Source organism: Bos indicus, chromosome X, assembly GCF_029378745.1.
Source record: "Bos indicus isolate NIAB-ARS_2022 breed Sahiwal x Tharparkar chromosome X, NIAB-ARS_B.indTharparkar_mat_pri_1.0, whole genome shotgun sequence".
Classification (NCBI taxonomy): domain Eukaryota; kingdom Metazoa; phylum Chordata; class Mammalia; order Artiodactyla; family Bovidae; genus Bos; species Bos indicus.
In genome coordinates this window covers 19045082-19072148 of record NC_091789.1, presented here as the reverse complement: position 1 = coordinate 19072148, position 27067 = coordinate 19045082, and the positions used below count along the sequence as shown (strand labels likewise).

The 27067-nt window shown below is 44.2% G+C and overlaps 2 protein-coding genes across 10 annotated transcripts in view; both read right to left on the bottom strand.

The window, feature by feature from the left end:
- Nucleotides 1-5309: 5309 nt before the first annotated feature.
- LOC139181317 (zinc finger protein 75D-like) lies at nt 5310-19900 on the bottom strand. 9 transcript variants are annotated; one of them, XR_011565317.1, is made up of 9 exons: nt 19742-19900; nt 16897-17420; nt 15531-15720; nt 14745-14836; nt 14289-14415; nt 8649-8743; nt 8449-8515; nt 7478-8029; nt 5310-6895 (listed from the first exon to the last, which is right to left on the bottom strand). XR_011565317.1 is itself a non-coding variant. In XM_070784340.1 (9 exons), exons 1-7 carry the CDS (start codon nt 19791-19793, stop codon nt 8471-8473), a joined length of 1182 nt encoding a protein of 393 aa, XP_070640441.1. In that variant the 5' UTR covers nt 19794-19896; the 3' UTR covers nt 5310-6895; nt 7607-7624; nt 8449-8470. The 9 variants fall into 9 exon arrangements, 3 of the variants coding, with proteins under 3 accessions (XP_070640441.1, XP_070640440.1, XP_070640442.1); XR_011565315.1 differs by having other exon boundaries at nt 8649-8800; nt 19742-19896; XR_011565316.1 differs by having other exon boundaries at nt 7478-7624; nt 8649-8800; nt 19742-19896.
- The window catches only part of LOC109554771 (small integral membrane protein 10-like protein 2A), a 34299-nt gene continuing 12541 nt past the window's right edge, over nt 5310-27067 (bottom strand). The window contains exon 2 of the mRNA XM_070784345.1: nt 5310-5496. The gene's annotated coding sequence lies outside the window, so the exon portion shown is untranslated. The remainder of the gene's footprint in view (nt 5497-27067) is intronic.

The following is a 27067-nucleotide window of genomic DNA, read 5'->3' as shown; positions in this document are numbered from 1 at the left end:
GCTCTTCTCCACTAGCATAGAAATCGGAAGCACATAATCAGGTAACAGGTTCCTTTTTTTATTTATGTATTTATTTGACTGTGATGGGTCATCCTTGCTTCAGTGGGCTTTTATCTAGTTGCAGCGATCCAGGGCTTCTCTTGGTTCAATTTTATGAGCTTCTCATTGCTGTGACTTGTTTCCTAGCACAGGCCCTAGTAATGGCTTCAATAGTTGTGGCGCCCTGGCTTAGTTCCCCCTTGGCATGTGGGGTCTTCCTGTACCAGAAATTGAACCTCTGTCCCCTGCACTGGCAGGTGGAATCTTAACCACTGGGACCCCAAGGGAAGACCTGGAAGGTGAAGTCTTAACTACTGGACCACTGTGGAAGTTCCCCCAGGTCATAGATTTAGATGCAGACATATGACGGGAGCTTGGTCCAAGAAACAAAGCATGAACAGGGTGCAACTGACCAAAATCGTGAAGAAATGCCTGAGCTGAACATCAAGCAAACTGGCTGCTAACCTTGAATCTCCCACCCCTAGTTCTGTGGCTTTTGTAGATCATTGTGAGTCTTTAAATTTTATTTTATTTTTAAACTTTACATAATTGTATTAGTTTTGCCTTAAACTCACTTAAAATACAGTTCACTTACGTTAACCTCTCGGTCCTCAAGCTACCAGGGCGTAGTGCTTCTCAAACTTTAATGTGCATGGAATCACCAGGCATATTATGAAAGTGCAAGTCCTGGTTCAATAGGCCTGTGATGGAGGCCTCAGAGTCAGAAATTCCCAGGTGATGCTAATGCTGCTGGTCCCTAGACCACACTTTGAGTAGCAAGCAAGCATATACTACAGAAGTGGCTTAAGGGCTCTCACTGCTGGTGTGGATGGAAGGTCAGAGGCAGAACTTTAGTCATCATGCCCTTGCAAGCTTCAGCCAGTGCCTTGCCTTTTGAGGTCCTGAGACTGTGGAGCTCGTCTGATCAGCTCTGAATCAAGCTGATCAGTAACAAAGATTTATCCTGGAGGATAGACTGCTTCCACGTGGTCAATGTTCCCCTTGGTCAGTGTTCATTGATTGATGTAAAATGAGTGGCCAACACATCGCCAGGGCTTTCTGATGTAGTTCATGAGATCCACCAGCAGATGGTAGGTTATTGAGTTACACTAGGCTCTACGGCCTCACATTGACATCCGCTCCTCCCACTCCTATGCTGTGCCCCAAGACCTAACTTCTCTTTCTCCTCTTGCCCTTATCAAAACTGACTCTTCTCAGATGACTGTTCCTGTTGTTGAGGCCTTAGGAACACATCTCCCCTGGACCTTTCTGATGCAGTTCAAAGAATCCACAAGTAGAAGACGCTGCTCAAATATATTTTCGAGTTATACAAGATTCTGTAGCCTCACGTTGACATCCACCACACCCCCCCTCCCTTCCTGTGCCCCAAAAGCTATCTTCTCTTTCTTCTCTTGACCTTATCAAAACTGGCTGTGCAGCAGTGACTGTGTCTGTGGTGAAGCCTTTGGCAACACAACACCCCAAGGGCTTTCTGATATAGTTCAAGGAATCAACCAGCAGATGGTGATGCTCCACTAACATGGATATCAGAACCACATAATCAGTTCATAGGTTCTTTATAATTTTTTATTTATATATTTACTTTGGCTGTGCTGGGTCTTTGGAGAAGGCAATGGCACCCCACTCCAGTACTCTTGCCTGGAGAATCCCATGGATGGAGGAGCCTGGTGGGCTGCAGTCCATGGGGTCGCTAAGAGTCGGACATGACTGAGCGACTTCACTTTCACTTTTTACTTTCATGCATTGGAGGAGGAAATGGCAACCCACTCCAGTGTTCTTGCCTGAAGAATCCCAGGGACAGGGAGGCTGTCTATGGGGTTGCACAGAGTCGGACACGACTGAAGCGACTTAGCAGCAGCAGCTGGGTCTTTGTTGCTGTGGTGGGCCTTTCTCTAGCTGCGGTGAGCCAGGGATACTCTTTTTTGCAGCGTTCAGACTTCTCATTGCCCTGACTTCTCGTTTCAGAGCACAGGACCTAGGGCACCAGGGCTTCCACAGTTGTGGAGCCCAGCTTCGTTACTCCGTGCAAAGTGGAATCTTCCCGGACCAGGGATCGAAGCCACGTGTCATGCACTGGCAGGCTGAGTCTCAACCAGTGAACCACCTGGGGAGCCCCCGAGGCTGAAATCTTAACTACTGGACCTCCAGGGAAGTCCCACAAGTCATGGATTTAGATGCAGGGACATGTGACAGGGGCTTTGTCCCAGAAACAAGGCATGAACTTGTCCTCTGGGATCAGAGGGAATCTGCCACAGGGTGCAACTGACCAGAATAGTGCAGAGAAGCCTAAGCCGAAAGTCAGGAAACCTGGCTGCTACCTTGCATCTCCCACCCACTAGTTGTGTAGCTTTGGGTGCATCATTATGAATCTTCCTTAGTTTGTTTGTACAACACAGTTCACTTACGTCAACCTCTTGGCCCTCAAGCTTCCAGGGAGTAGTGCTTCTCAGTACTGCAGTACTTTGCAGGTGGCATGTATTTTGGTTTTGTCTCATTATATCTAGTTAATTTTTGTATGTTATGTGAGTTTTTTTGTTTTTAAAGATGTGCTTTTCCAATGTTTCCAGTATTTTGCTGAAAATGTTATTTTTCTCTGTTGTACTGCATTTACATCTCAGTCAGAAGGCAATAGTCTTTCTGACTTACTTCACTCTGTATAATAGTTTCATCCACCTCTTAATTAGCTTCCAATTAAAATAAATTAAAAAAAGGCAATCGTCCATATAGTTTTGAGTATATTGTGAACTCTGTTCTCATCCATTGATCTGTAAATCTATCTTTATACCAAGATCACACTGAATTATTGTTGATCTATATCAAGTTTTGAAATGAAGTAGTATAAATCCTGCATCTTTGTTCTTTTTCAAAAATTTTGGCTCTCCTTAGCCTTTTGTATTTCTATGGAAAGGTGGAATCACTTTGTCAGTTTATCTTCAAAGTCCTACTGTTGCTTCATTGGGAATGCATTGAATCTATAGGCCAGTTTTCTAGAGCTCCCATCCAGCAATATTGAGTGTTCAAATCTGTGAGCATGAGATATCAATTTATGTTTGTAGTATTTAATTCCTTCTGTAATTTTCAGTGTACAGGTCTTCCAGAAATTTTGTCAAATTTATCCCAAAGTACTAGTATTTCTGCAAAGAAAACATATAAATGGCTACCAAACAAATGAACAGATGCTCCACGTCATTGAAAGTTGAAAGTGTCAGCTGCTCAGTCATGTCCAACTCTTTTGCAATTCCAGGGACTGTAGCCCACCAGGCTCCTCTGTCCATGAAATTCTCCAGGCAAGAATACCGGAGTGGGTAGCCATTACTTTCTCCGGGGGATCTTCCCAACCTAGGGATCAAACCCTGGTCTCCTGCACTGCAGGCAGATTCTTTACTGTCTGAACCACCAGGAAGTCCAATTTCACATCATTAGCCTTAGGGAAATGCACATGAAAATTGCTTCACACATACTAGGATAACCGTAAATTAGAAAAGAAAAATAACAACTGTTGGAGAGTGTGGAATCATCATACATTACTAAGTGGGACTGTAAATGGTGCAGCCTCTATGTAAAACAGTTTGGTGAGTTCTTCCATTAGTTAAACATAGAATTAACATGTTATCCAGCAATTCTACTCCTAGTTGTGGACCCCCAAAATTGAAATCAGGTGTTCAAACAAAACCTGTACTTGAATGTCCATAGTAACCCTATTCACAATGGCAAAAAGGTAGAAACAACACAAATGTCCACAAACATATGACTGGATAAATAAAATGTCATATATCCATAAAATGGAATATTATTCTCCCATTAAAAGAAACATACAATAATGTGAACGAACTACAGATAATGTGAATGAACTACAAAATATTACACTAAGAAGCCAGGTATAAAAGGTTACATATCATATGATTCCATTTGTATGAAATACCCATAAAAAGTATATACATAGAGACAGAAAGCATATTTGTATTTGCCAAGGAGTAGGGTAGGGAGGTAATGAAGACTGACAATACACATGGTGTTCTCATCTGTGGTGATGGAAATATTCTAGAATTAGATAATGGTGATGGTTACATATTGGGGATGTACTTCATGCTACTGAATTTGGTACTTTAAAATGGTTAAAATGGCGACATTTGTTGTGTATTTTGCCATAATAGAAGACCCATCTCATCATAAATTTAAGGATTTGTTCATACTTTCTCAATCTGTTCCACTGATCTACGTGACTATCTTTGTACAAGATTCATACTGTTTTGATTACTGTGGCTTTATGACTTCTGGAATAGGTATGATAAATCCTTCAACTGTTTTCCTTTTTCAAAATGTTTTGGCTATTTAAGGTGATATAAATGTATATTCCGCATATATTTTAAGATCAGCTTGTCAATTTCCACAGGAAATTCAGCTGAGATTTTGATAGATATTGTGCTAAATCTTGGGGAAGGTTGCCATATTGAGTCTCCCAATCCATGAACTATCTTTACTAAGTTTAAATTTTCTCAGCTATGTCTTATAATGTTTTAAGTTTTAGTTTGCAGGTCTTATTCATTTTTTATGGGATTTATCCCTAATGTTTTATTCTTTTGAAGGCTATTACGTATCCAGTTGCTTTCTTAATTTCATTTTTGGAATTTTTTGTGCTAGTATGTACAAGTATAAGCGATATTTTGATGTTGATATTGTGTCCTGTTGGCCTTGCTAAATTTGTTTATGGGTCTAGTGGCTTTTTTGTGTCTGTGCTTTGTTATTTTCTCCATACAGGATGATCTGTGAATAAATAAAGCTTTATTTCTTCCTTTCCAATTCGGATGGATTTGTCAGGGTAGGGGGCTTATTCCATTTGCTCAAGCTTCCACTACAATGATGAATAGAAATGGCAAGAGTAGACACCATGCATTGTTCCCAATATTAGGAACATTCTTTCACCATTAAATATTATGCACACTGAGGTTTTTTATAGACTATTTGCCAGAAGAATGAGTTCCTAACAATTTCAGTGTTCTTAAAAGATGTTAAAATCATGAATGGGTATTGAATTTCACCAAATCCATGTTTTAAATCTTTTGGAATGATTATGTATTACCCCTTTGTTCTCTTAATATGAAGTATAACATTCACTGGTTTCCTGCCATGACCCCACCCAATTATAGCCCTCAGGATGCTCCCCTCCCCCAGCTTCTGGCCACCAGAGTCGCGTGAGCTCACCAACAGACCCTCTCCTCCAAGGGGGCACCACACCAGAAACAAGAGGCCTCTGTGTTTTTTTTTTATTGAACTCAAATAATTTTTTTTATTAACTTAGATAGACACAAGATTTGACAACACTGAAAACAAGAACATTTCTCTGACCAGACTGCGCTGACTGGTGGAGAGTTCATCACACACAGAAAAGGGAAAGCTGTCTTATTCAAGTTGGTGATGGCGTAGAACCTCCACTGCCTGAAAAAGAGATTGCAATTTAAATAAATAAAGTACATACAGAGGAGAGCAGCAGAGGCCTAGTGAGGAGATGAGGAAGAGGTGGGAGAGCAGCAGCAGCAGCAAACTACTCAAGATCAAAATGGTAAGAAAAATAGTGGCAGGAGCATGTGCTGAGGACGTGTCCCCGCCCCTCCCACAGCCAATACCTTTGGGGGCGGACAGCCCCAGCCAGAGCCCCATGGGGAGGGGGGATTCTCTGCAGGTGATGATGGGTCTCTGAGCCTGGGGCCCCTGAATCTCCAACACACTTTCTCCACTTTAGGAAGCGGCCTCCCAGGGCCCAGGCAGCTCCAACAGAGCTGGGAGCCTGGGGAGGACAGGATGCCCGTCCCCCAGAGCACACCCACTAAACAGCTCAGCACCTTCTGCAACCCACAGCCACTCATGTGTGCATAAACACTCACACACACACATTCACACATGCACAGTGACATGTATATTCATACCCGCACACACACTCACACCCGTACCTTCACACACACACATCCGTGCACTCATCTGCACTCATACCCATACACTCATCCACATACACCCACACACACATCCCCACGCTCACACACTCAAGCCCTCATGCATGAACATGCAAATTCACACACACATCCCCACACTCACACATGCACTCAACATGCGCACTCACACACCCATTCACACACAGGCACGCACATATTAAGTAAAGACCCTCCCTAGTGCCCTCCCCAGGTCCTCTCAGGCTGGCCCAGGAAGAGGCTGCGGCTGGACATCCAGTCACCCAGAGCGTGAGATCCAAACTTGAAAAGGGCACATTTACACATCAGCCCCAAGGAGGCCCCTGGTCCTCTGCTCCTCTCCTCCCCTGCAGCACATGTCACAGTCTCTCAGAACTCCAGGGATGCAGTCCAAAGGCTGGCAGTCTCCCGGAAGTGGTCCTAGAGGGACACAGTTGGGGTGGAGGAGGGGCCACCAGGACCAGGGGTTTCCAGGCAACTTGGCACAAGGGAGGAAGCCATCAGCGCCCTTCCATCTGTGGGAATCTGCGGGGGGCATGTGGTAGCCCGGATGCAGCCTCAGGCCTCGGGGTGAGGCAGGCAGAGCTCTTCAGCCGGGCCCTGGGTGGCTGAGAAGGGCACATGGTGTGAGGCTCAGCCCCTGTGTCCCAGGGGCAACCAGGCTGCTGTGGTTCTTAGTCCCAGGAACTGAGGACCAGGACCACGAGCAATCAGTGAGGGGGCAGATGTGGATATGGGATGGGGGTGAGGGCCAGGGCCTCTCCCGGCTCCCCTCAGTGCCGCTCCTGGTGCACCAGTCAGCAGCACAGCCAGGACCGCTGCAGGCCCATCCAGAGCAGATGCTCCTGTGTGATCCTAGCAGGAGGGGCAGCCTGGAGACAGAGACATGGGGTCATGCGTGGGTCTCAGCTCCACCCCACCCAATTGTATCCCTTCCCTCCTATTACACTCAGCCCCAGGAGCCAGCCAACACCCCCACCCAAACTGAGAGGCCTGTGCCACTCAACACCAAGGAACCCCTGGTTAAGCCTTGCATGGGGCTTGGGTTGGGGTGGGGAGGTTTGTGTGTAAGGACCTTGCTCCCCAGGGGGTTCTGGGACTCATCTCTCCTGTGACCATATCAGCTCAGACTGTCCCCCAGTTCTTGCCTGTGACTTGCTCTCACCTTCCCTGCCACGGGCCTCTCTCTCTCTCTAGATCTCTTGGGAGCCTGTGCTCCCCTCCCCCATCCCACTGTGCCAGGTCTCCCAGAGACTGGGGGGCAGGTAGGCAGTGAAGACCCAGAGGCAGGTTCAGCTCCCCCACTTCTGATCTATGTGACAAGGGCAAATGTCTCCCTTCCCAGAGCCCAGCAGGTGGGGAGAACCTGCTCCACCGGAGTGTCTCTAGCTTCATCCTTCCTTCCCCATGCCAGTACTGGATCACCAGGCCACCCCTTCCCTCGGGCTCTCCACCTGGAAAGGCCTGCCTCTCCTCGAGGGGTCAGGCTCTTCTCTTGGGTGCTCCCCAGGCAACTCTAGGGTCAGGGGTGCCCCAGGCAGGGATTTGACTCTCTGGACAAGACCACGGAAGGGGCGGTTCACCTTCTATAAAACCAGTTCCTGCAAGAAAATCATGGGGACTTGAGAGTTGCCTCTTCACCCAGAGATGTCCCCGTCTCCCCAGTTGTTGCCTACCCTACAAGCCTCTTCTCCATCTGCTCTCCCACTCCGGCCTGACAGCCGCCCTCCACTCAAGGGGACCCCCACTTTCCCAAATACTTTGGGACACAGGGGCTGCTGGAGGCTGTCCAGGACTGGAGCAGCGCATTCTGTGGCACCAGGAGGGTACTGGTAGGAGGTGGAGGGAGCGTGGCTGAGATGGGGCAGGGCTGGGAGGAACACGTCTTTCCCACTCTTCCCTGTCCCCTGATGCAAAGCTTTGGAGGGTGGAGAGGAGCAAGAGAGACAGCAGGAGCAGGCAGAGAGCAGTCCCAGAGACCCGCCAGGAGGAAGTCTTGTGAAGGGCTGAAAAAGAGACAGACCTGGGCTTGGGCCAAGAACACAACCATCCGTCCAGGCTGCCTCTCGAGGGGTGGAGGACAAGGGGGCCAGCATCCGCTCTCTTCTAGGGCTTTCTCAGGGCCTCTCCAGGGCCATTTCCCTCCATTCCCCCGTGTTCAGGTGACACTACTGGGGCCATGGGCCGAGGTGATGGGCTGATCCTCGGAGATGCCCAGGAAGTCGCCTCTCGTCCCCAAGTTGTAAATATGACAAGGTTGTCCAGAGGGTCTGCGTGCACCCTGCCTTGCCTGCTCTCGGCTCGGCAGCTTTCCAGGCTGGCTTCCACGGGTCCCTTCCTCCCCCAAGCCGCCCAGGGGCTGGATATCTAGATGCCATGGCAACAGCCTCCCTCCAGCCCGCAAGTCCAACCTCTGGCCTCCTACCTTTTCAGTCAGGGTCAATCATTCATGTTTCTAATGAAGAATTTCTTCCTTCTGCTCCCTCCTTCGGCTAAAGTGAAACAACAGGTTGGCTGCACTCAGATAATTTCCTCGAGTTTCATGGAAAGGGCCCGTTTTGAGAGTTTCAGTGCAGTTCGTCACCAGAGAGCTGGGGCTTCGGGACTGCGAGGTCGTTTCCGTACCCTGCATGTATCACCGTGATTTTCCTTGCCCACTGTTGTCTCAGCATCTTTCATTGTGGCCTTTCCTAATACTTCGCATCCTGATGGTTGTATCTCTAATGTAGGAAGAGATACAGGTGGGTCATTTCCAGTGTCATTTTTGAGCTTTAACCCTGTTGGAATAAACAGAAGAATCAGCCATCTGTTTCCCAGAACAAGAAAACTGTCGGCATGGAAGAAAAATCAATGCTGACAGCTTTTTAAAAATACAGGAACAAGGGATTTTTGGTCCAATCTGGACAAAATGGCACAGACCCATTTTTCCCTGGTCTTCCTTTCTGGGCACAACTACAAATCCATTTAAGAATGCAAGATACAATGAAGAGAGAATTCTATAAAGTGGTAAGAGGAAGGCAAAATGGTTTGGGACTCCAGGACTAGAAGAGTAACACAGTAGGTATCTTACATCTCCACATCCAAAAATGTAGGCAATCCAGATCTCGTGTTTTCCAAATCTCAACTGAGCAACAGAAGGCTACCTGAATAGGCTCAGTCCATCCGCAATCGGAAACGGGAAACTGTCTGACAACATCAGAACTCCAATCGGAGACATCAGATTTGTCATGCAGAACTAGCAAGATGGACCTAGCTAACCAGCCACTAGCAGCCGGCCCCAGGAAGCCTCTTCATCCCTACGGGTCAGAGATTCCCACTGAGAGACACTCTAGCCTAAGTAAAGATCTTCCTCATTCCTCACTCTCTGGCAGCATGAGCAGGAGCACATGGGAATCCCAGCAGTACCACATAAATCGAGGAGACCAAAATAATACCATAAAGGCTCTGAAAATTAAGCTGTCACTAGACACATATTCCACAAAGTAGAAAAGAACTTACATGCTAAACTAAAACAGAGTGACTGCCCATTAAAATATTTAAATAGGACTCAGACTCTCCTAACATAATAGACAAAATGATCAGGATACAAAAAAACAAATCACACAGCACACCCAGAACCAAAAAAAAAAAAAAAAAAAAAACCCCACAACTTGAATGAGAAAAAGCAATCTGACAAAAATGGAATCAGATTGGTAATCAAGACCAGAAAGGCAACAGAAAATTTTTAAATATATGGGGAGAAATGGAAATATACTTCTTAATAATCCATGATTCAAAGAGAAAGTCTCAAGGGAAATTTAAAAATACATACTTAAATGAAAATGAAATTATATAATATAATCAAAATATGTGGAATGCAGCTATAGGAATGCTCAGAGGAAAATGTATAGCCCTAAAGGCACACAACAGAAAAGAGGAAAGCTCTCAAATAAATAATCTACGTTTCTACCTCAAGAAACTAGAATAAAAGGAAAATAAAAATTGAAGGAATAATAAAGATCACAGCAAAAATTAAACAAAAAACTTGCTCCTCAAAAAATTAATAGAACTGATAAACCTGTATTAACTTAGGCAAAAATGAAAGAAGATGCAAACCATCCATATCAGGAAGGAACTGGGTCTATCACTACACGTTCTGCAGCAATTAAAGAGATAATAAGGGAATACTATCAGCAACTTATGTTCACAAATGTTAAAAGTTAGGGGGAAATGGGTAAATTTCTCAAAATCTACAAACTACCAGAATTCAACCAGTGTGAAATAGATAATCTGAACAGCACTCTGAAAATTAAAACTTGAACTCATAATTAAAAAGCTGCCAAAACAGACATCTCCAGATTCATATAGTGTTACTGGAGCATTCTACAAAATATCTATACAATTAACACCACTTTTATATCATCTCTTCCAGAAAACAAGAACTATTACCCAAATCATTTCATAAGGCCAGTAATTACCCTGGTAACAAAATCACACAAAGACAGTACTCAGAAGGAAAACTACAGACTAACATCTCCCATGAACTTCAACATGAAAATCCTCAACAAAATATTGGCAAGCTGAATGTAACAGTATGTAAGCATTATATACCATGATCAAGTAGGATTTCCATATTTGAAATCAACCAACATAACCCACCATATATCAACGAGCTTTGAAAGATCATAATCCCATTGACTGACACAGAAAAGTATTTGACAAACCCTACATCCATTAACGATAAAAAAAACTCAAGAGAGACTTCCCTGGTGGACCAGTGGCTAAGACTCCACATTCCCAATACAAGCGGCCCAGGTTCAATTCCTGGTCAGGGAACTAGATACCGAAAGGATGCAACGAAGAATTTGTATGCCACAACTAAGAGTTCACACACTTCAACTAAAAAGATCCCGAGTGCTGCAATGAAGACCCAGCACAGCCAAAAATAAATAAATAAAACCCTAGGAAAGTTAGGAATTATTATCAACCTGATAAAGTATCAATAAAAACCCTGCACGAACATCACATGTAAAAGTGAAAGACATAACGTTTCCATGATAAAACTGAGAAGGCAAGGATGTTTGCTCTCACCATTCGTATTCAACATTGTACCAGAAGTTGGACCTACTGCAACAAGGCAACAAATAAATAAAGAAATAAAAAGCACTGTAGATCATGTGACTATGTATAAAAACCCCAAGAAATTTACCAAAAAACGCCTTCCTGGAACTCATAAGCAAGTTCAGTAGGGTCACAGGATAAAAGAAGAAAACATAAAATTAGAGGCAGACCTATATAAAAACACTGAACATTTGTTTTAACAAAAATTTAAAATAATACCATTTACAGTTATGCCAATGAAAATTAAATGCTCCTGCATATACTTGGCAAACATGTAGAGGATCTGCACACTGAAAATTATAAAAAGTAGATGAATAACTATACTCTAACAAAAACATAGATAAAATAAATTTTTTTCTCTATCAAAAAGTTGGTGATGGGACTTCCCTGGTGGTCCAGTGGTTAAGAATCCACCTTCCAATGCAGGGGACTCAGGTCTAATCCTGGTTGGGGAACTAAAATCCCACATGCCCCAGGGCAATGAAGCTAGCACCCTGCAACTAGAGAGAGCCCTCGAGCTGTAACTAGGGAGGCTGCACACCACAGTAAAGACCCAGTGTAGCCAAAATAGATAACTAGATAACATTTTTTAAATGATGAAAGAAATCAAAGAAAACTTGAAAAACATACTGTGTTCATTGTTTGGAAAAATCAACACAGTAAAGAGATCATTCCTCCTCAAATTCCCATCTAGTTTAATGTTATTTCTAGCAAAATTCCAAAAAAGTTTCTTATAGATAAGCGTATTCTAAACTTTACATGGAAAGGGACAGGCCCTAGCATAGCTTAAAATAAAATTGATCTTGACAAAAGAATAAAGTGGGAAGAAAGACTCACACATAACTCGATGGAACAAAACAGATACACAAGTATGCCCAACTGATTTTGACCAAAGTGCAAAAGCAATTCAATGGAGGAAGGCCAGCCTTTTCAATAAACAAGGCTGAAGCAACTGGACCTACACAGGCAAAAACACAAATGAGCTTCAATCTAAATTTCGTATCTTATATAGAATCTACTCAATATGAATCACAGACTTAAATGCAAACTTAAAAAACTTTTAGGAAAAACTTAGAAAATTTTAGGGATCTATGGCTTGCCCTGATAGCAAAAATACAATTGGTAAAAAGAAAAGTGAAAAATTGGGCATCAAAATAAAAAACTTACTCTGTGGAAACCCATGGGAAGAGGATAAAAAGAAAAATATACAGACTTGGGGAAACTACTTTCAAACCATATACGCTGGAAAGCACTACAATCTATAAAAGAACTCTCAAAATTCAACACTTAAAAAACAACCAAATGAAAACCATGGCAAAGGCCGTTTCACTGAAGATAATATAAAGATGGCAAATAAGCACATGAAAAACTACATCATCATCAGCTATTAGCAAAATGCAAGTCCAAGCCACAATGAGATAACATTACATACTTAACAGAAAGCCAAAAAAATTTTTAAATGGTAATACTATTAAACAATGGCAAGAATGTGGAGAAAGGATCACATCCATTGCTGGCTAGGAAGGTCAAATGATGCAGCCACTCTGAAAACCAGTTTAGCATTCAACATCTAATTACCATACGAAATGGCAATTTCACTCTTTCACTCTCTATCCCAGAGAAACGCAAACTTACCATCTCTACACAAAATTCTGTACAGGAATGTTCATGGCAGCTTTATTCACAATAGCCCAAGACTGAAGACAGCAAAAATATCTTTCAATGGTTTATCAATATTACAGAACACTTCTCAGCAGTAAAAATGAATGAACTACTGATACACACAATAACTTAGATGAATTTCCAGGGAATTATTGTGAAGGAGAAAAGTTAATCTCCCAAAGCTGTATTTTTGAAATGACAAAATTTTTAAAAACTGTAAGCAGATCAGTGGTTGGCACAGGTTGGTGACGAGGTAGGGTGTGGGAGGGAAGGGTGTGTTGTTGTATTGATAAAAGGGCAACAGGAAGGATCCTTGTGGTAATGGATCTGCATTGGGGTGGTGAATATACAAACCTCCACGTGATCAAATCTTATATAACTAAATACATACACACCCACCAATGAATACAAGGAAAATGAAAATATGAATAAGGTCAGTGGACTGTACCCACTTTATTATCCTGGTTGTGACGTCATGTACGTTTGCAAAAGTTATCACTGAGGAAAATGGGTAAAGCGTATATGGGTTCTTTGAATTACATTTTAAATATGCATGTGAATCTACAAGTCAGTCAATAAAGAGGTTAATTTTTAAAAATATAGAGGAACAAAATCTTAAAATTGTTAAGCCCTTATAAAGGCTCCTATTAAGGAATTTTCTCCTCTTCCTATATGTACGTTTACCTCAAAGAGACTCTCCAAGAATGTCCTCGAACTCTTAGGGACGTTGGGTCTATGGTTCTTGCCCTTGTGCTAAACAGATCACTTTAAGTTTAGGGTGCAATGATAACGCTCTGAGAATAAAACTTGGAGGTCATGGACTGCCATCTAAATTCCAGACTATTTTCAGAAAAAGCAAATAACTCTCTATACTTTTGTTTACTCCAAACATTTAAATGGGCAGAATCTTAAACTCAGTATCTTCTTTATATTCTACCGTGGCTGTGGCTGGATGTGCAATGAGGAAGCTAGGAACTAACCCTAAGGACACATGGAAACGTCGTGGGACAGGAGTCCTGTGGTATTCCAGCAGACCTGGTTAGAGATGAGGCGGCGGAGACCAGGATGGTAAGAGCAGAAGAGGTTGAGACATGGTTGTATTCAGGACCTATTTTGAAGACAGAGTTAAGAGTACTTGCTCCCTGATTGGCTGGGGGGTAGGGGATAACAAAAGGACTGGAAAAAAGGATAACTGAGAGTTTTGGGGCCTGAACAACTGGGTAAACTGTGCTTTCTACTGACATGGAAAAGATCTGGCAAGAGTGGGCTTGCAGGGTAGGGCAAGAGTATGATAGATCAAGCAGTCTACTTAGGAGAAAGAGGTGTATTTGTAAAAAGCTCGCCAGGTGATCTGGATCTGCCTTCCCTCTCCCCTCACACCATCAAGCTGAGAACCAACCCACTGCTGGGACACTGGGACACTCTCACAGGTGTGCATTTTCCATGAAGTGAGGATGTAACAGATTGCTCAATTGCTGTACAAAGGAAAGGAAGACTCTTTACCTACAGAGGCGACATCCTCATAGAGTTCCTGCATTACATCAAGGTAGAGGGTCTTCTCATCAGGGGTCATTATTTTCCATTCTTCCTCGGAAAAATACAAGGCCACATCTTTAAATGTCAATGGACTCTAGAGAAGAGAGTAAGTTGTAGTTCAGTACTCGCTACAACAGAAGCCGTCCTATCACTCATTTCTGAATTACATGGGAGGCCAGTTACCAAAAAAGTTAAGAGAAGATTCAAGGGAAAAGGAGTGAGATGACAGGAAAGGTGCCCAAGAGATCAGTACACGGCTTGGGAGGTGCCCAATCCCACAGCGCCAATCCTAGTTGCCTAGGGAACACCCAGGGCTAATGTGCCTCAGAGCATCTGCTGTGTAAGGCAGGATCATGGGCAGCAGAGAAAAGCAGACAAGGCCACATTCAGGCTGCCTGAAAACGCTTGTAAAGTACAGCTCACCTGGGACTTAGGCAAGGTGAGCTTAGATGTCAACTTCCAGCTTGGGGTGCTTTTCTCCTCAGAAAAGGTTGGACTCTCTTCAGCAGGCACAGCTGTGGGGAAGGAGCCAGAAAAAAAAATATTTTCTGTTTATGAATACCCCAAACCAACTTCTACAGTTTAGGACTCCTTCAGTAAAGACAGCTCACCTTCACGTATGTGTGTGCACACGCGAGCTCACACATGTGCACCAGAAGTGGCCTTCTCATAAATTAGAACCAAAAAGCCACCACTCCATAGAACTGGTTCCCAGTTTTCATTAAATGAAAGGAAATCCACTGCTTTTCCTCTCATTAAAGAAAATGTTCACTGAGCTAGGCAAGCATTAGAGGTGTTTGAAAATTAAAACCTTGGTGGGAAACATGGGAGATTTCTTTTATCACTTTTTTCCTGGTGTACAATTCTCTTCCCATTCTGCCACTGACAGCCCATTTCTGATCCCAATTTCTCCTCTAACTTCTAATGGTGAGATGACCCCCCTGCCTTGTCCCTGCTCTACCTTCTTCTCCCCTCTCAAATTTCTGTAGAGAAAGGTCCACATTGTGAATACCAGGGTTCTGTGGTTTGGATGCTTCTGTACCCCAGAATGGCCTTCACCTTCACCCACCACGGACCTACTGTACTCCCACTAGACAGTCATCCTAACTGAAAGCATGACTGGGCACCTGGAAAATTCCCATGCAATGCTCCCTGAACCAATTACTATCACAGCTCCCAGGAGAAGATAATTATGATGAAACTCCTCACCTCCTTTATCCACAGGCTGGCTTTCTTTGTGAGTATTCCAGCGCGGCTCCTGCAGTACCTGGTATATATTCGAACATTCTTCCTGGAACACACCCATTGGTTGGGGCTCTGCTGGCTTCCACTTAAAGCCTGGGGCCACTGCTGTTCCTCCCAAGAGCGCTGTGTCATTTCCCAGTTGGTGGGTTGTGACCTAAAAATAACCCCCATCCTCATTAGAAAAGAGCTTTTGGTTTTGGGGTGGTGATGGAAGAACAAACAAGAGTAGAGTCCAGGTTTGGGGAGTGTGTAAGGAAATTTTTAAAAATGAAGAGATACTGCGCCATGATTTTCTCACAAGGAACTGTACACATGATCTGGGAAAATCAGATTAAAATGAGAGAAGCTATGACTTGCTTGCCTCCACACCTCCTTGGACAGCCACAGCTCAGGCCAAGAGCAGGGTAGGGGTAGGCTGCCTGTTCTCTCACTGCCTCCAATCTCTTGTTTTCTAGACTTGGATCCTTGATTTAGTGAACTTTTATTTTCTAGTTTCCTCTAAAGAATAAGAAAATGAATAAAAGAGGGTTTTCTGTCAGTTGGATTCTCCAATCCTCCCACGTCCAGGGAACAATTTCATGGACAAAGGGGATGCAGCGGAGGAAAAAATGGGGGAAGAGCTGGATTCAACTTTCCGCCATACACTTCAGGTGTATAAGACACTTGTGCTCCTCAAGGCGGGGCTCTCAAGGACAAGTATGCTGCCATCTCCCCAGGGCAGACCTGGTTACCCACTCACCAGCAAAGCCAAGGCAAAGCATGAAGGCAGGCCATGGAGACGCTTTTCTCCTGGCCCTGAGATGTGTGTTCCCAGCCCAGAGAGCACCACCCCTCAGCATTCAGATTTTCTCCATTTTACTGTTAGCTTTTTTCTTCTTTCTGATCCTTGTTTCCCTTTTCTCTTTCCATTTCTTCTCTTTCTTTGCAGTCTCCCCAGAAAGGTTTGATTTATACTTTGGCTGCTACACTCTCCTGCCTTTGACCTTTAAAACGCTGCATTTGGAGGTTTTTTCCTCCCTTCCTAGCATTTTCTTGCCTTTTATTTCTTGGCTGCTAAGTCCTGTCTCCTTGGCCATGCTAGGCCAGGCCCACCACCTTCAATTCACCCTGGCCCTAAAGAGGGCAAAATGCATTTCTTTTTTTAAGGCCAGGAAAAGACTCTCAGGAACTCCCCAACCTGGAAGCTGTCAGTGCAAGCCTGTGATTTCAGATTGCACTTAGTTATTCTAAAGGAACAACAGAAGAGTGACTTAATCCATCTCATTCTCCAATTATTGACCCCACTTTCACCCTCTTTCGCAGTGTACATGTAAGGAATCTTTCTGCTCACCTCATTGCTTATTCCACCACATTCTCTGTGAAAGCGGTCTACCAGGGCCACAGCCTCTTTGACGTTCTGTGGATGATACTTCTGCACCCAGTTCTGGATATGACTGGGCAGAACGTCCAGGAACTGCTCCAGCACCAGCAATTCCAAGATTTGCTCTTTTGAGTGGATCTCTGGCCTCAGCCACTGAGAGCATAATTCCTGCAGTTGGCTGACAGCCTCATACGGTCCAGGTGTGTCATGGTAACAGAAGCTCCGGAAGTGCTGGCGAGCACTCTCAGGATGAAGACTGCCCATCTGTGGGCTGGATTTCTTACTCTTATTGGAACTCTCTTTCACAGACCTCTTAGTCCCCTGTAAAACCTCCACATGTGGGTACAAGCATGCAGGCGCCTTCACAGGGCTCATCATTATTTGCTCTGGGAACAGCTTTTCTCCTACTTGTGACATCCTCCTGGGCCACCTGATAACTGAGGCCTTGTCAGCTTTGGTACAAAACCAATGAGTGGATCTTCTCCCCAAGGGCACTGAGAGAGGGGAGGGAAAAAAAGTACACATCAAGAAGAAAGCCACATGACGCACATTTACTTACTTATCAGAGAAGAAGAACAGAAAGTTATCAGAAGAGGAGGAACAGAAAGTAACCGTTCTGCCTCCTCTTTAAAATTAACTGCCTCTGGTGAAGGCTCAAGACTCAGGACATGTTTTCAACCTTTCCTCTGTTACCCAACTTTGAAACAAATATACAACTCTGGAAAGACAAATGTTAGTTCATCACTTTTTCTTTAAGGTTGAGGGATGCAAAAACTTACATGCATTTGCTAAAAGGAGCTTTGAGGTTATCCAATACTTAATCTGTGCACTTCCTGTCCCACCTTTATAAACAGGGGTATTTGACTTTCTCTACATTTTAATAGATCATTCCAGTTTCTTATCCTCAGTGAGATGAGGGACAACTGCTCTGTCCCTTCATCTTCTTATGCAGACTGATTCCTTTGCTTCATGGAATATCTAGATTCTCTTTTACATCATACTAATACTTGAAGGGAAACTGAGACACCCAGATCAGAAAAAAATTAGAGAAAAAGTAACCTTATTCCTTTCAGCAAGTTTCCCCCACTAAGCTATTAGAAGGCATTAACACTGCTTCTTTAGCACCTCCTGGGAACACATACGAATGTCACAGTGCCCCTTGTTGAGAGAAGGCAAAGGCACCCAACTCCAGTACTCTTGCCTGGAGAATGCCAGGGAGGGGGGAGCCTGGTAGGCTGCCGTCCATGGGGTCTCACAGAGTCGGACACCACTGAAGCGACTTAGCAGCAGCAGCAGCAGAAGCCACTTTCTACCTGTGTATGAAAATCTCTGCTCACTTTACTAGAAAAACTGACAGCTGGCTTTGTTTCCAAGATATCCAAACGTCACACTCTTAAAAACAAAAACACACACACACAAACAAACGGAGAAACAGGGACGATTAAGGTTCTTCGGAAACAAGAAAGGTCCTACAAAAGGTAACCCTTGTCTTGACTTGACATTTCCTCAGGGTCATAAGAGATTTTTAAGGAAGGCTGACGATGGCCTTGAGAGTCTGATTTTCTCAGAGGTGACCCAAGAGAAACAACAACAAGGCTCTTTCAAGGAAGCCACAGGTGTTCAAAGAAATGGCTCGAGAGGTACAGGGACACTGCCTGCATTTCTCTGTCACAAAAACTAATGTCTGGGAGGCTGAAATGACCTCTTTCTCGGAGCTTCCCTGCTAGCTCAGTTTTAGTAAAGAATCCGCCTGCAACGCAACGCAGGAGACCCCAGGTCGATTCCTAGGCCGGGAAGATCTACTGGAGAAGGGATAGGCTACCCACTCCAGTATTCTGGGGACTTCCCCCTTGTGGCTCAGGTGGTAAAGAATCCGCCCACAATGTGGGAGACCTAGGTTCGACCCCTGGGTTGGGAAGATCCCCTGGAGACGGGAAACGCTACCCACTCCAGAGTTCTGGCCTGGAGAATTCCATGGACTGTATGCGCAAAAGAGTTGGACACAACTGCGCGACTTTCAAATTCACCAGTAATATGCGCATAAGCCAGCAGAAACGGGCAAGTTTCGCTGGGTGCCCTGGTAGGCCTTTCCGCCCTATGGCTCACCTACACCTTCTGGGTCCAAAGTACCAAAGGCTCTCCACACACCAGCAGCCCCCGGAGTCTACTTCAGCAGCAACCCTGGGTTTTGTTTCCACACGGTGTACAAGAGTTTGCTTCTGGAGGTTAGATATGACTGTAGGTGCCTGCCTGAGTACCGGCCTCCTCGAGAACAGGTATCGCCGGGTCTCAGACCCGCCCGCCGCCCGGCAAAGAAGCCACAGCGACATCGAGAAGGCCGCCCGCCCCGGCTAACTTCCGCCCACCCCCGCTGGCTCGTGAGGTATCTCTAAGGGTATGGCTCGTGATTTCTCGAGGCTCTCCTGACCAAACCCCCAAGAAAAATCAGCTTCTCGATTACCTCCACCCAGCTCTGGCTTCCGTGGACGCCAATTCCCTCTTCCTGGGCTATGAAGTCACCACACCTCACGCCGTCGCGGGGAGGCAGGCAGGTCCGGGTTCACGCGCCCCCGGGGGCGGTGCCGGGAAGGCGCGAGGCGCCGGGCGCGCGCGGACCTTGGGTTTCAGTCCCCGGCGTGACCCCTCTAGCGCCTCGAGACGGTACCCCGGCTCGCCATTCTGGGGTCTCGTGCTGTGGGCCGGGCGCCCACCGGAAAAGAAAGGATGGCTTCCTGTGGCTGCGTGATAGCCACGCCCATCACCAACTCCCCCCCCACACACACACACCAGCCCCTCCACCCCCTCCACCCCAAACCTGCGTAGGCGTGCACACGCGAGTCAGGAAGCCTCCCGCAGGTCCGCCCCATCCTGGGGTCAGCCCCGGCTGCACAAATAAAGGACAGTTCAGGTCACGGAGTCTCGGGCTCACGGGAGTCCTAGCGGCGCCGCGAAGTAGGTTGTCTCCTGCGAGCGTCCGAGATCTCGGACCACCCCCCCCCCCCCGCCCCGACTTGCTGCGTGTCTTGCGTCCAGATTACTGCCGAATCGCGTTCCAACAGCCGGTGGCCTTTTCTACCGCGCAGTTCGCCTGGCTAGGACCCCTATCTCCGAAAGTCATCACTAGGATTGTCCCGGGGACTCGAGTTAAGAGGCTTTTGGTCCTCCTGGCCAGACCCCTCGCTGGATCAGGAGCAGCAGTCCCTGATATTTTTAAAATCCTTTTCTGGTTTGCAGGCACGTGCTTCCCAACTATTATTGTTTATTCTTGTTGCTGCTGCTCCTGCCGCCGCCCAGTCGCTTGAGTCGTGTCCGACTGTGTGTGACCCCATGGACAGCAGCCCACCAGGCTCCCCGGTCCCTGGAAGTCTCCAGGCTAGAGCACTGGAGTGGGTTGCCATTTTCTTCTCCAACGCATGCAAGTGAAAAGTGAAAGTGAAGTCGCTCAGTCGTGTCCGACCCTCAGCGACCCCACGGACTGCAGCCTTCCAGGCTCCTCCGTCCATGGGATTTTCCAGGCAAGAGTACTGGAGTGGGGTGCCATGGCCTTCTCCGTTATTCTTGTTAGGTAGGTTTGAACCTCGTGGTGTCCCTTCCGTTTACATTTCTCTTTGACGTATAAAGAAATTCAGATACAGGACGGGGCGTCTGCCGAGTCACGTTGGATTACAGGCGGCAGATTTTAGACCAATTGTAGGTCTCCTGTTGCCATACCCCATGCTTTTGCTACTGTATTATGCGTCCCTGAAGGACAGGACTCTTGTTTCATCTTACACGTCCTGTAGTGCTTAGCATAGTTCTTTGGAGAAGGCATCTTGCTAAGAACCCGGATATCTCAGGTTGTCAGTGTCTCCAAATTTTCATCGTTTACCTAAGTATTGAGCCATTTGGGGGAGAAGGCAATGGCACCCCACTCCAGTACTCTTGCCTGGAAAATCCCATGGATGGAGCAGCCTGGTAGCTGCAGTCCATGGGGTCGTTAAGAGTCAGAGAAGACTGAGTGACTTCACTTTCACTTTTCACTTTCCTGTATTGGAGAAGGAAATTGCAACCCACTCCAGTATTCTTGCATGGAGAATCCCAGGGATCGGGGAGCCTGTTGGGCGCCGTCTATGGGGTCGCACAGAGTCGGATACGACTGAAGCGACTTATCAGCAGCAGAGCCATTTGGACAAAAGTTATCTATAAGAATCGAAGAGAAGAAAGTATGTGTAGCTCAGTTGTACACTGGAGATGAAACTGACCTTAGTGTGAAAAATCAGTGTGAGAAACTCCTCTGGCAAGGATACCAGAGATCTACATGCCAAGGAGGAAAATGAAAAAGGAGTGCCTGTCCGCCTTTTAACATGCAAACTAAGATTACACTCAGAAGATAAGGTTAATCCTTATTTGCAGAGCAAAGCTGCCCTAAAGTGTGAGAGGACACTGTGCATTATCTGTGATCGTAAAACTAGTAAACATGTTTGCTTCACCAAGGAGTCGTTTTCAGAATGATTCTTTCAAAGCTGTGTTCCTGAGGTCAAGCATTTTCAACCGAATGTTTTATGACAATGGAAGAAAAGTCAGAGCATTGTTGCTTCTGGATAATTCCAGGCTTACCTTTCAGCTGGGTCACTCACCAGTGAGGATGGTCAGATAAAGGCATTTTCTTTTTCCTCTTTTTTAAATAGTGAGATTTGTAAACCATGTGAAATTTAATATTAATCTGCTCAAAGTTATTCCTTATAATTGTCTTCACTAGAAATTAGATTATACAGTTAGCCATTTAGAATGAATATGGAAATAAGTATAATGATCTCTTCAGTTTTCCTTATAACCTACTATGGCTTATATGCTTCAAAGAAAAGAAAAAAAAAAGTTTAAATGACTAGAGACTCCAGGAAGACAGGTTGTAATTCACTTAAATTTCATTACATATTATTAATATGATTAGTGGTTTAAGCATACATTGACCCGTTTTAAAAACGTTTTTCCATTATAAAACTCTGCATAATTAAAGGTTTATAGTTTACTTATAATTTAAATCCATAAAGCCCAGATCCCTTCCATACTTATGTTTTGTCTAATATGTTTGAAACAGTAAGTAAAAAAGAGAAACTATGTAAAATCTGTGTAAAAAGGATTTTCTTTCCTCTAAACACTTCAACTTTGAGTCACCCAAGGAATCAAGATGAGATCCTGAGCAGCAAACAACTTTATAGGTGGACGGAAGAATACTGGAGTGGGTTACCATGTCCTCTTCCAGGGGATCTTCTTGACCCAGGGATGGAACCCGTGTCTCTTACATCTCCTGCATTGGCAGATGGGTTCTTTACCACTAGTGAAAGCTTACCAGAAGAGGGGCTGAATTGGGGACTAGGTGAAGACCCCTGTTGGAATGCCTTTTTAGTGCCTAAGAGCAATTATATGGGCCTCCTCTTTGCTCCGGCGTCAAGGGAAACATTCCAAGTAGGAGCAACATCAGTTTGGTGACATCATAAGATCTGTATGGGGGCTATAACAGTGGCTGCAGTGGGGAGAGGGTACATCCTTATGAGACTTACCATTCACATCAATTACCATCTTACCCAGACAGAACTGCATGCTCACTGGTTCCGGTTTTGTTCCCTGTGACTTCTGCACTGATGTTCTGCAGAACCGTGCTGGTCACCCTAACTTTGCCTCACTCTACCAGGAACTGCCCAACACCCCCACATTATCTGAACATGTATTGTGGGTCTCATGTAGTAGGCAAAAGGATCACTTCACATAGAAAGGTGTCAGATTACCTACCACCTTTCTTACCTTAACCAGGGGAGAACTTCAATTCCGGCCTGGAGACCCCTCCCCCTGCCACCCACTACCTCTCATCAATGCCCAGATTACGGAGCCCAGAGTCCCACTCGGTACCTGGTGTGATGCACACCCAGAGCCATATGTTCATCAATCATGCTTGTAGTCATCACAAATAATAACATCTACAAGTGGGAGCTTTTTCAACATACATATCTTACTGAAAAACATAAGCATTTTACAAATGCTTCTGCCAGCTGAGTTTGTCTCCTCCAAAACACTTGGGAAAGGGCTTGCATGTATCTTTTCAAGCTAGCATTTTTCTTTTTCTTTTGTGATACGTACCCAGGAGTGGAATTGCTAGATCATATGGTAGCTGTATTTTTTTGTTTGTTTGTTTCTGAGGAACATCCATATTGTTTTCCATAGTGGCTGCACCAATTACATTTCCACCAGAGGTGTAGGAAGATTCATATTTCTTCACATTATTGTCAATACTTGTTACAGCTCTTCTTTTTCATAATGGCCATTCTAACAAGTGTGATGTGATATCACATTATCATTTTGATTTGCATTTCCCTGATGGTTAAGAGCATAGTGCATCTTTTTTTTCTATTTATTTTTTAATTAAAAGATAATTGCTTTACAGAATTTTGTTGTTTTCAGTCAAACCTCAAAATGAATCAGCCATAGGTATATATATGTCCCCTACTTCTTGAACCTCCCTCCTATCTCCCTCCCCATCCCATCCCTCTACTCTAGGTTGTGGGTCTCAAACAGAGACCCTGTTTGATTTCCCTGAAACATACAGCAGATTCCTCTAGCCTATCTATTTTACATATGGTAATTTAAGTTTCCATGTTACTCTCTCCATACATTTCACCCTCTTCTCCCCTCTCCCTGTGTCCATTAGTCTGTTCTCTATGTCTGTTTCTCCACTGCTGTCCTGAAAATAAATTCCTTGTTACCATCGTTCTAGATTTTGGGTATATGCATTCAGTTCAATCGCTCAGTCGTGTCCGACTGTTTGCCATCCCATGGACTGCAGCATGCCAGGCTTCCCTGTCCATCACCAACTCCCGGAGTTTACTCAGATTCATGGCCATTGAGTCAGTGATGCCATCCAACCATCTCATCCTGTGTCATCCCCTTCTCCTCCCGCCTTCAGTCTTTCCCAGCATCAGGGTGTTTTCCAACGAGTCAGTTCTTTGCATTGGGTGGCCAAAGTATTGGAGTTTCAGCATCAGCATCAGTCAATGAATATTCAGGACTGACTTCCTTTAGGACTGACTGGTTAGATCTCCTTCCAGTCCAAGAGACTCTGAAGAGTCTCCTCCAACACCACAGTTCAAAAGCATCAATTCTTCAGCGCTCAGCTTTCTTTATAGTCCAACTCTCACATCCATACACGACTACTGCAAAAACCATAGCTTTGACTAGATGGACCTTTGTTGGCAAAGTAATGTCTCTGATTTTTAACATGCTGTCTAGGTTGGTTATAGCTTTTCTTCCATGGAGCAAGCGTCTTTTAATTTCATGGCTGCAATCACCATCTGCAGTGATTTTGGAGCCCAAGAAAATAAAGTCTGTCACTGTGTCCATTGTTTCCCCATCTATTTGCCATGAAGTGATGGGACCAGATGCCATGAGCTTAGTTTCCTGTATGTTGAGTTTTAAGCCAGCTTTTTCTTTCTCCTCTTTCACTTCTACCAAGAGGCTCTTTAGTTCTTCCTCACTCTCCGCCATAAAGGTGGTGTCATCTGCATATCTGAGGTTATTGAGATTTCTCCTGGCAATCTTGATTCCAGCTTGTACTTCATCCAGCCTGGCATTTCTCATGATGTATTCTGCATAGAAGTTAAATAAGCAGGGTGACAATATAGAGCCTTGACATGCTCCTTTCCTGCTTTGGAACCAGTCTATTGTTCCATGTACAGTTCTAACTGTTGCTTCTTGACCTTGACCTTCTTGATATATGCATTAGTGTACGACATTTATTTTTCTCTTTCTACTTACTTCACTCTGATAGGCTCTAGTTTCATCCACCTCATTAGAACGGACTCAAATGCATTCCTTTTATGGCTGAGTAATATTCCATTGTGTATATGTACCACAACTTCTTTATCCATTCATCTGACAATGGACATCTAGGTTGCTTCCATGTTCTAGCTATTGTAAATAGTGCTGCAATGAACAGTGGAGTACATGTGTCTTTTTCAATTTTGGTTTCCTCAGGGTATATGCCTCTGAGTGGGATTGCTGGGTCATATGGTGGTTTTATTCCTGGTTTTTTAAGTAATTTCCATACCATCTTTCATAGTGGCTGTATCAATTTACATTCCCACCAACAGCACAGGAGGGTTCCTTTTTCTCCACGTTTATTGTTTGTAGACTTTTTGATGAGGGCCATTCTGACTGGTGTGAGGTGATATCTCATTGTAGTTTTGACTTGCATTTCTCTAATACTAAGTGATTTTGAGCATCTTCTCATGTACTTGTTGGCCATCTGTACATCTTTGGAGAAATGTCTGTTTAGGTCTTTTCCCCACTTTTTGATTGGGTTGTTTATTTTTCTGGTATCGAGTTGTATGAGCTGCTTATATATTTTGCAATTTAATCCTCTGTCAATTGTTTCATTTGCTATTATTTTCTCCCATTCTGAGGGTTGTCTTTTCACCTTGTTTATAGTTTCCTTTGCTGTGCAAAAGCTTTTAAGTTTAATTAGGTCCCACTTGTTTACTCTTGTTTTTCTTTCTATTACTCTAGGAGGTGGATCATAGAGGATCTTGCTTTGATTTATGTCATCAATTGTTCTGCCTATGTTTTCCTCTAAGAGTTTTATAGTTTCTGGTCTTACATGTATGTCTTTAATCCTTTTTGAGTTTATCTTTGTGTGTGGTGTTAGGAAGTGTTCTAATTTCATTCTGTACATGTAGCTGTCCAGTTTTCCCAGCACCACTTATTGAAGAGGCTATCTTTGCCCCATTGTATATTCTTACCTGCTTTGTCAAAAATAAGGTATGGATAGATGCATGAATTTATTTCTGGATCTTTTTCCATTGGTCTATATTTCTGTTTTTGTGCCAGTACCATGCTGTCTTGATGACTGTAGCTTTGTAGTATTATCTGAAGTCAGGAAGGGTGATTCCTCCAGCTCCATTCTTCTTTCTCAAGACTGCTTTGGCTATTAGGGGTCTTTTGTGTTTCCAAATGAATTGTGAAATTTTTGTTCTAGTTCTGTGAAAAATGCCATTGGTAATTCGATAGGGATCACATTGAATCTGTATATTGCTTCTGGTAGTATAGTCATTTTCACAATATTGATTCTTCCTACCCAGGAACATGGAATATCTCTCCACCTGTTTTTTTAATCTTTGATTTCTTTCATCAGTGTCTTATAATTTTCTGTATACAGGATACAGTTCTTTTGTCTCCTTGGGTAGGTTTATTCCTATATATTTTATTCTTTTTGTTGCAATGGTGAATAGGATTCATTCCTTAATTTCTTTTCCTGATTTTTCATTGTTAGTGTATAGGGATGCAAGTGATTTCTGTGTATTGATTTTGTATCCTGCAACATTGCTAAATTCACTGATTAGATCTAGTAATTTTCTGATAGTATCTTTAGGGTTTCCTATGTATAGTATCATGTCATCTGCAAACAGTGAGAGCTTTACTTCTTCTTTTCCAGTCTGGATTCCTTTTATTTCTTTTTCTTCCCTGAATCCTGTAGCTAGGACTTCCAAAACTGTGTTGAATAATAGTGGTGAGAGCATCTTTTAATGTACCTGTTGGCCATCTGGGCTTCCCTGGTGGCTCAGAAGTAAAGAATCTGCCTGCAATGTGAGAGACCTGGGTTTGATCCTTAGGTTGGGAAGATCCGCTGGAGAAGGGAATGGCAGCCCACTCCAGTATTCTTGTCTGGAGAAGTCCATGGACAGAGAAGCCTGGCCAGCTACAGTCCATGGAGTCTGCAAAGAGTCAGACACAAGTGAGTGAGTAACACTGGTCATCTGTGTGTTTTTGGGAAAATTTCTATTCGGATCCTCTGCCCAGTTTTAATGGCACTATTCACTTTTCTGCTCTTGAGTTGTATGAGGTTTTTACATATTCTATTTCTTCCTTCAGGTGATCTTCCCTACCCAGGGGTCAAACCTGGGTCTCCTGAGTTGCAGGCAGATTCTTTACCATCTGAGCCACCAGGGAAGTTCCCATATTTTTTTTGGATATTAGCCCCTTATCAAATATATGACATGCAAGTATTTTGACCCATTTAATAGTTGCCTTTTCATTTCATTGATGGTTTCCTTTGCTGGGCAGAGGCCTTTTGGTTTAATATAGCCCTGCTTGCTTATTTTTTGCTTTTGTTCCT